Source organism: Apium graveolens, chromosome 11 (genome assembly GCF_009905375.1).
Source record: "Apium graveolens cultivar Ventura chromosome 11, ASM990537v1, whole genome shotgun sequence".
Lineage (NCBI taxonomy): Eukaryota > Viridiplantae > Streptophyta > Magnoliopsida > Apiales > Apiaceae > Apium > Apium graveolens.
In genome coordinates this window covers 141242050-141251369 of record NC_133657.1, presented here as the reverse complement: position 1 = coordinate 141251369, position 9320 = coordinate 141242050, and the positions used below count along the sequence as shown (strand labels likewise).

At 32.9% G+C, this 9320-nt stretch overlaps 1 protein-coding gene across 1 annotated transcript; it reads left to right on the top strand.

Moving 5' to 3' along the window:
- The first annotated feature begins 263 nt into the window (after positions 1–263).
- On the top strand, positions 264–4081 carry LOC141697787 (ran-binding protein 1 homolog b-like). The gene is made up of 4 exons (XM_074502333.1): positions 264–547; positions 932–1083; positions 1204–1329; positions 3508–4081. Exons 1-4 carry the CDS (start codon positions 369–371, stop codon positions 3720–3722), a joined length of 672 nt encoding a protein of 223 aa, XP_074358434.1. The 5' UTR covers positions 264–368; the 3' UTR covers positions 3723–4081.
- Positions 4082–9320: the final 5239 nt, after the last annotated feature.

The window sequence follows — 9320 nt, the reverse complement described above, 5'->3', positions numbered from 1 at the left end:
GGATTATAAATAATACGGTCTCTTCAACCATACATTTGAAACAAAATGTGTTTTGACCAATTCTCTTTTTGGCCATTTATCTATTGTCATTTAGAATTATAAAGCCAGTAAAATCATCAATATTGATACACATAATAATCATTTTTACATTTATTAATACTAAACAACAATTGAACTAAACTATTTTTAATTTATGTAATATTAATGAAAATTCAAGTTTTAGCTTAACTTACAAGCTAAAACTATGGTAATGAGTCCCAAAGACGCTAATATATAAAGCCTGTAAAAACCTCTTCTAACCCTCCAGGGTTTCAATAAACACACACACTAAAACACACATTTTCGCACACAAATACAGATAATAGCAGATGGCGAGCAGCGAAGCAGAGCGTAAAGTAGAGAAAGAGGTCGTTGCCGAGAAAGAAGAGGAAGACACCGTCGCCGCCGGCGAAGATGAAGATACCGGAGCTCAGGTCGCTCCGATTGTCCGATTAGAAGAGGTTGCTGTTAGTACTGGTGAAGAAAATGAAGATGCTATTCTCGATCTGTGAGCCTTTTCATCTCATCAGAACAATTTGTATCTATTTTTATGAAATTTATGTTTTTTGTTACTTGATTATAATAATTTGTAATCTAGATTTAAATGTTTAGATTTATGAATATAAGAAGTTGCCTGTTTGTGGGAGAGATAGGGAGAGGGAGAGGGAGAGGGAAAGAGAGGGAGAGAGGGACGGAGGGAGAGATTAGCTATTTTGGATCTGTAAGCTTCATTTTGTATCTATATTTAAGTATATTTTATCTTGTATATCACTCATTTTGTGAATTCTATGGTTAAGGAGTTGTAAAATATGTATATGTGTAGTATATGTGTAAAGAGGAAGACAATTTATACTTTGGGATATTTGATTAATCCGTTTTATATGTTTTGTAGTAAATCGAAGTTGTATCGATTTGATAAAGACGGAAACCAGTGGAAAGAGAGAGGTGCTGGTACTGTCAAGTTTTTGAAGCATAAGGATACTGGAAAAGTCCGTCTAGTTATGCGTCAATCGAAAACTCTCAAGATCTGCGCTAATCATCTAGGTTTGTTCGAGAGCTGTTATATAAAGTTTTATGTTTTGTGTGTAGATTTATGATTTATTACTTTGCAATTGGTTTGTTGTGTTTAGGTTATAATTTGTGTATAATTTTTTGTTTGTGTAGTTGTACCTACTATGACTGTTCAGGAACATGCCGGGAATGAGAAATCTTGTGTTTGGCATGCGACTGATTTTGCTGATGGTGAACTTAAGGATGAGCTGTTTTGCATCAGATTCGGATCCATTGAGAGTATGTTTGCTTTAATTAATGAAATTGCATTTAAATGTTTTGGTTGTATGTGATATGGTTTGATTGAGTTGTTTGTGGTCTTGAATGTTGTATTGAATGATGCAATACGTGTCTGATGATTTGGATCAATTGAGAGTAAGTTTGCTTTAAGTAATGAAATTGTGTTTAATGCTTTAGTTTTATGTGATATGGTTTAATGAGTAAATTTCTATGGAGTTCACCTTTTTATTAGAGTCCTCAGAGTCCATCAAATAAAGTATCTTGTAAAATGTGGTATTTCGCAAAATATGTTACACAAATAAAATATCTTGTAAATCTCATATATTTACAAGTACAATATGTATAAAATATCTTGTAAATCTCATATATTTACAAGTACAATATGTATGTTCTGCAATATGTTCTGCAACATGAACACTATGTTCTGCAAATTAAACATATTTTGCAGAATAATATATTTTGCTATGTTTAGCTTGTATAATGTATGCAATCTACAAGATTTATAATAAAATAGTGTTGTTTGTCGAAAAATAATATGTTTTGCAATATTTTAAGCTATATTTTACTTGCAGAACATATATGGGCTCCAATGAAATAGTGGACTCCATAGAACTTAACTCATGGTTTGATTGAGTTTTTTGTGGACTTGAATTTCCTATTAATTGATGTAAATACGTGTCTGATGACTTGGATCAATTGAGAGTAAGTTTGCATTAACTAATGAAAGTGCGATTATATGTTTTGGGGTTTGTATGATATGGTTTGGTTGAGTTGTTTATACAGTTGAATTCACTATTAATTGATGCAAATACGTGGCTGATTTTTCTTGGTGACCAACGTAATGAAGTACAGTTGTAAAAAATGTGGTAGCCGTATGCGGAAAAATTTGCACGTGCAGTTTTTAGAGGGGGGGATATATTAGCGTGTGTTGTGAAATCCTGAAGGATAAAAATACCGGTAAGGGTCCACATTTATTTGTCATCAGGTGAGAATTGAGGTGTTTGATATGCACAAGATTGGAAATTGTGTGTGCACGTGGTGGGGACAACAAGAAGTTTCAGCTTCAATGATAAATAACTTTTGTTAGAATCATTCGTAGAGACGAGGGAAATTAATAAAATTCATAGTTAGCCCAATCAGAAATGTGACAGAATCCCCAGCTCTTCACTGGTGTAAGACCCTACTTTGTTTTTATTCCTTGTGCGACCTATTTTGAAAATGCTTCTTAAACAATCCTAATCTCCCCTCAAGCTGCCTCCGGAAATCCCCTCGGAGACGGATATGGTAACCCCGGAAGGTGAGCAGTGAATCCTAGGGGGAAAGGAAGTAGTAGTGTATATAATTTTTAAAGAGAACATAGTGATAAAGTATTATGTGTAACAAGAAATAATGTTGAAGGTGAAACCAAAAAAAGGCCAGAGGATAGATGTTAGAGAATGCTTTGGTTATTGGCAAAATTATGACCGGAAGCGCTAATTAAATAGGGCTATTTATTTCTTTAAAAGAATTTAAGCAAAATTATGACTGGAAGCAAAATTTTAATTTGATTGTAAAGAATGGAGCAAGAAGTGAATTATATGACATTTGTACTAATTTGTAGAAATTCATTCATTTTTTTTATTGCTTTGTTCATTCTATTCGTACTTATAGAAGAACTATGCCGGTGTTTCCACAGTTTCCAAAATATCCTTCTCTTAAAGTGTTCTATATGTTCTCATTCCATTATTTTTCAACCATTTGGAATGTATCGTGTGAATGTCAGTGTTAAAAGTAGTTGTGATTTCAATAGCTTTATTTTTCTCTATGCCTTTATTTCAATCATGTTCTTTTAGTGTCATAGACTGTCAGGATAAATATAATTTAATTGGTGTATTCCATGTTCTCATGTGGATATAAAGAATATGTAAATGTTTTTTTATGACTTATTAAAGGTTGTATGAGTAACGATTGCCGAGTCTAGCTTTTGCAATCGTTATTTAATCTAATCGAAAATGTGTTTAATTTTTTCTTATCATTCCTTAAATTAAACACATCTTGTTTACAATATTGGTGAAATGACAATGGCTTCCATCAAATTTGATGAGGCGAAAGATTTATTTTGATAATAAAGAAATTGTACTTCTGACAGCCAGTTTTTGTAATCGTGGACTATCTCCTGAATAAAGGTTTATTTTTCAGATTGCAAGATTTTTATGGAAACATTCCAAGAGGTTGCCGAGTCTCAAGTGAAGAAAGAGGAAAGTGAGGGGACTACTGCAACTGCTGAGCTACTTGACAAGTTGAGTGTAGAAGAGAAGAAAGAGGACAAGATAGCAGAGGAAGAAGCGGCTCCTGCTCCAACCACGGCGGATGCTGAAGAGCCTGAGAAGGCAGAGTCTAAGAAGGATGAATGAGGAAACTGGCTCCTGACCTTGAGAAATGTCTACCAGATAGATTATGTCCTTTCAGTTTGCCAAGGTTGATATTTTTGCCTCACTTGCTACCTGCCCATCTTTTGCATGTTCAGTCTGGTAGATTTGCAATAGATTGTTATTAGTGGGTAGGAATGATGTGGATGTGTCGGTCTGTCATTGAATTTGTCACCTTTGATCCAAGGTTAAGGACATGCGTTCAACTTATAGGGTCTATGTCATTTTGAGTCTGATTTTTTCCTGGTGTGAGTTACTTGTTGATGAAAGATACATAAAAACCTTAAAATACTGCTGCAGAGTTTTTGGTCGGACACTATTTTTTTATTTTGGTGATTTGTGCATGTCTTTCTTGACTCTCTCTGTTTTTGATACTATCTGTTTTGTAACCTGAAATGTTATTACATATTCGGTGTCTCTCTTGTAATTTGTGAAGTGTAGGAGATTTTGGTAGACATTTTGTCTATAAAGTCATTCTGGTCCGTGTCCGGGTTCTTCTTTTCCTGAAATCTTTTAAGTTTTAGTTTCAGGGTGCTTCTGATTTCATACCTATCCTCAAGTATTGCTACAACATTCTCACTAAGAAAGTGCTGCTTAATATCATACTAAGTTATGAAGTTTGTGTAATCCGGGTCTGTAGGCATGCATTTCCCCCAAATCGCTGCAGTTTCTGTCGGGCAATCTGATTTATGATAAAAAAAAATGCTGGGTTCTTGACACAGCTCTGCTAATGGCTAAAAGACATAGTTCATCGAGATTAGTTGTCGTTTCTTTTCAAGTACTTGCACTCTTTTGTCAAATTGTCGGTAAATTTTGTTGGTTTGTAAAAGATTACGCAAGACAACAGTCCCGATCTGAAACTTGTACAATGTTGAATTTTTAGGTTCATGACTAGACTAGTGAGTCACTAGGCCCAGCCCGGTTTCTAGAAAAGCCTGGCCTGGATTTTCTCAAAAAAAGCGGTCCGGATAAAAGTCGGGTCCATCAGGCGTTTTGTACATCTCTACGAGTAACCGCGATCTCTACCAGTAACCGCAGTGTTTTAAGTATTGAATTTATTTCTTTAGGATTTTTCTAGTGTGTCCATGCATGGGTACATGTTAAGAAAGTAGTGTGATAGATGAGTTCTAAAAATTTGATTGATGGAAAGTTTATTAATAATGATGGACCTCCTTGTATGTACAAAAATCCCTATCAATCAAATTTTTATAATTCATCTATCAAATTTTCTTAGCATGTGCTCATGAGCACACACTAGAAAAACCGATTTCTTTATATCGGTTCAGTTAACACTCATTTGACAAAATTGGATGAAAAAACTGGTACTTTATTAGTAATTTACGGACAGTCAGAACAGTGGAGATCAATCTGGATAGTTGCAGTGTACTTTTTAGTGATTTTCTCGCTTTCCTGATCGGCCGAATGTTTTCGGTCTAGTTAAGAATTACGACCACTTTTGTTCCAAACCCAAAAGCTATCTTACTAGGTACCAACATTACCTTTAATAAATTACATGTGTTTATAGAATACAAAAAGGGACCCGTTCGGTCCCATATTTTATGACTTTTTGACTTTAGCAGTTAAATTGACTAAGCTTTCTCTACAAATTATATATAAACCTCTAAAAATTTTAGAAATCTGAAAAATATATCATAAAAGCTGTTAGATGTAACTTCTAAGTGTATATTTTCATGATTGTTCTGATTCATATTTTATATAATTTTTTTATCAAATTTCGGTCAATTTGACCTCAAAAAATTCAAAATACCAAAAAATGTAGAACTAATAAAATAAATGTGTACAGTCATAGTCATGTCCCACACGTAAAAATGTAAATTAGCAAAACAATAATAATAAAAATAATAATTACTATGACTTTACCGTCACTATTGCATGCAGTAGAATGAGAAACAAAATTAAATAGGAAAATCATGTTAAGGATATGGAGATTTTTTGTAATATTTTGTATCGACTTGCGTTAAACATTTGGTTAGAAATGTTAGATTTTTTTTTGTGAAGTACGATGGCATCAATGCAAATACTCGTTCAGGGATCTTCCTGAGATTTCAACTTTATACATAATGTTGCCAATGAAACAATAAATTAACCGACTACAATGCTATGAAATAATTGTCGGGACTTGTTAAGCAATGGCAATTTCAGTAGCAGTAGAATCAAGAGAAGATCTACAAAGAGGACAACTCGACTTATTTGTAAGCCACTTATCGACACAATCAGAATGATAAGCGTGCAGGCATTCAGGCAACACCTTAACTCTTTCGCCATCTTCAAACATCGCCAAACATATCGAGCACTCCTCATCAAACCCAATGCTACTGATACTTGATACCGACCCATGCAAAAAATTAGGTATGCTGTCAATGGCAGCTGCATTAAGGCCTAGTGCTATTACCGGGACAGTCACAGGAAGGGCAACTGTCGTAATATTATTTCTGCGACGACAAAAAAAATGTAACGATAACAGGGCTGCTAGAAGGATGATTGTGAAGAAAAAAACAGCTACAATAAGAGTGCCTGGACTGTGGGATTTAGAGCTGAAGCTTATGATATTAATACTGAAGTAATCGCGTGAGGGTGTAAAATCCTCCGTAGCCATAATCAACACTGAAGGATAAACGGAGGAGAGTTTTTTGTAGATATAACAGGTGATTAAATATGGGGTATGGGGGAGAAGTATGGAGAGAATTATGTGTATAAATAGAGGCAGTATCATATAGATAGAGAGACTATAAAATGCTGTAAGAAGAAGTGATGGCCTTTTTTAATGAAGGTTAGGTTTGAGCACTTGTTGCCATATTGGAAGTGAAGCCAACTGCCTACATAATTTAACCTATCAGTCTTCTCCATTTTGATTTAGTGCCAGCTCAGAGTTGGATCAAAAGTCAGGCAGATAGCTTGATGTAGACATATTAGTTGGATATGCAATGCTGCTTGTACTGGTGGAACTGTGAAAGTAATGCAACCTTGAACGAAGAATTTTAACATATTGAACAACATGGCGTGAGTGATGGAGGAACTTCAATTGTCCGCGGTTTGATTTTGTTTAAGACGGTTGTAGGATAAAAGTTGAATAGGATCTCATGGAGATGTTACAAGATGCTAGCTTATAACATGTGTGTAGCGATTTTTTAAAAATTTATCTTTTCTTATTTTCTAAATTTATTTTAAAAAAATTAATATACTTATATATCGTTATTTCTAACATTATTGCATTATTATTTTTTATTTTTGATAGTTTGTTGTAATATTGTTGCAACAAATATGCATAGATTGAGCAATATACGGATGATAAATTGAACTATATATATATAGGGTCCCTATCCACGGCCATAGTCGGCCATAGTTGGATAGGGACCACTTACAACCAACAAATCAGGACCGTTGAAGGAAAAAATGAATGGCTGGGATCCGTTACTGCCGCTATGTTTCATTGCGGTCACCGCAATGAAACATTGCGGCATGGCCCACATACTCCATTTCCCTTTCTGCCCTTTATCTATATTGATTCATTTATTAATACTTTTTTATCTACATAAATATTAATTTAATAAGATATTATTCTTAATATTTCTGATTAAAGATTGTATATTAAAAAATACTATAAAATAAAAATACTATAAAATATTTTTATAGTAAATTAAATATTATATTTAATATTTAATATTCAATATTTTAAAAGTATTGAAATATTAAATGAAATTAATAAATTCAAATCCCTTCAAATATTTAATAATAAATATTAAAATAATAAAGGAAAATATTTGTGATATTTAAATATTTTAATTATTCAATATTTTTAATAATAAATGAAAATATTTGAATATTTAAAAATATTAATAATGTTAAACATTAATAATGTCAAATAAACATAAATATTATACCTCCGCAATGTTTCATTGCGGCTCCGCCATACTTCATTACGGTAGTCGTTTTCCCTTACACACAGACACAGAAACTCAGACACAGATACTCGCATATACACGCAGAAACTAAAAAACAGACACTCAAAAACAGACACAGATACACGACCATCAGCGACATTGAAGCGATTTGAGACAATTTCAATCACAACCACTCCACTGATCTTCTTGTTCATCAGGTATACAAACGATTTATAGCTATGCACACACTTATCCACGCGATTACACCAACACACACACGATTATACAATGAGTTTGAGTTTGAGTGCGATTTTGTTCGATTACTATTCGATTTTTTTATATGAATGTGATATTTGTTCGAAATTATGTTGATTATGTGATAATTAGGGTTCGAATTAGGGGTAAATTAGTTAATAATTAGGTTAAATTAGGTTTCGAATTAGGGGTAATTTAGATTAGGTTAAATTAGGGTTCGAATTAGGGGTAATTTAGATGGGTTTTGTGTGTATTTTGTAGTTTTTTTGATTTTAAGCTAATTTTTGATTAATGCCAATGAAGTGTTTGATAAAAGTCCTCTGAGAATTAGTTTGTTTTTTACATTAGTAAGTAGCTGAAGAGTATCATTCTTAAGCTTGAGATTTTGGGACGAAATATTCGACCTGTTTAGAAGATCACTGATCATCTCTCCATATTCAGAGACAACTTGTTTACATTCCATGTTCACTATCCCTTCCGCTCCTATGACATGGTTAATTTGAGTCACTATATTCTAAAGTTGATAGACAACAAAGCATTGTTAGTATTTCTCCAAAAACAATTTTTAATTAAAAAAAACAATAGCAGGAAGAATGAATTTAATGAGAAAACCACTTTGGGGGGGTAAAACCAAAAACCGCTGTAATGAATGTGCTATTAGAATGGAGACGCTATCTCACTTCACTATTGAACTGAATCACCTCATTTGATGCAAAACTCTCTCAATGTCAAAAATCATCCTTTTTTTATGCACTATATATTTTCCAATCGTAATCAACTTTGAACTCTTACCAAAATAAGAATGAAATTATTGTAGTACATATTTTGTTTCAATCTTGTGGTAGACTCAAAAATAGTTAAAACTTTGAAAATACAACAACGTGGATCATGTTTTTTTCCAATTATATAATCTCCATCATGCATGCGATGCTTCCCTCTTCCTTCGCTATAATTACTACTATTCTAGAAAATCTCGCTTTCAAATGTGACTATAAGTAACTGTTTATGTTTTCTCATAGTGTATTGTCATATTCCCTATTGTACTTGATGTATTGCACATCATACACTACTGTATTGTCATATTCAATACATAGATTATATAATTTTTTTTTAAATCTTGTTCTGCTGAATTCTTTTGTGTCTGTAAATTGCTTAATATTAGCACCTTCATAATAAAGTTTGACAGTAACTGCTAAAGATTTTTAAGTTCTATATATATATAAATAAACATTAATTTCCCTTTAATGAAAATAAGGACTTATTTAGGTTAATTTCCCGTGAATTATCATTAATTCCCTACAACTACTTGTAAAATGGATTAAAAATGAAAATAAGGACTTATTTAGGTTAATTAATTTCCCGTGAATTATCATTAATTCCCTACAACTACTTGTTTGTTTATTTGTAGTTAGAGAGTGCTATGAAG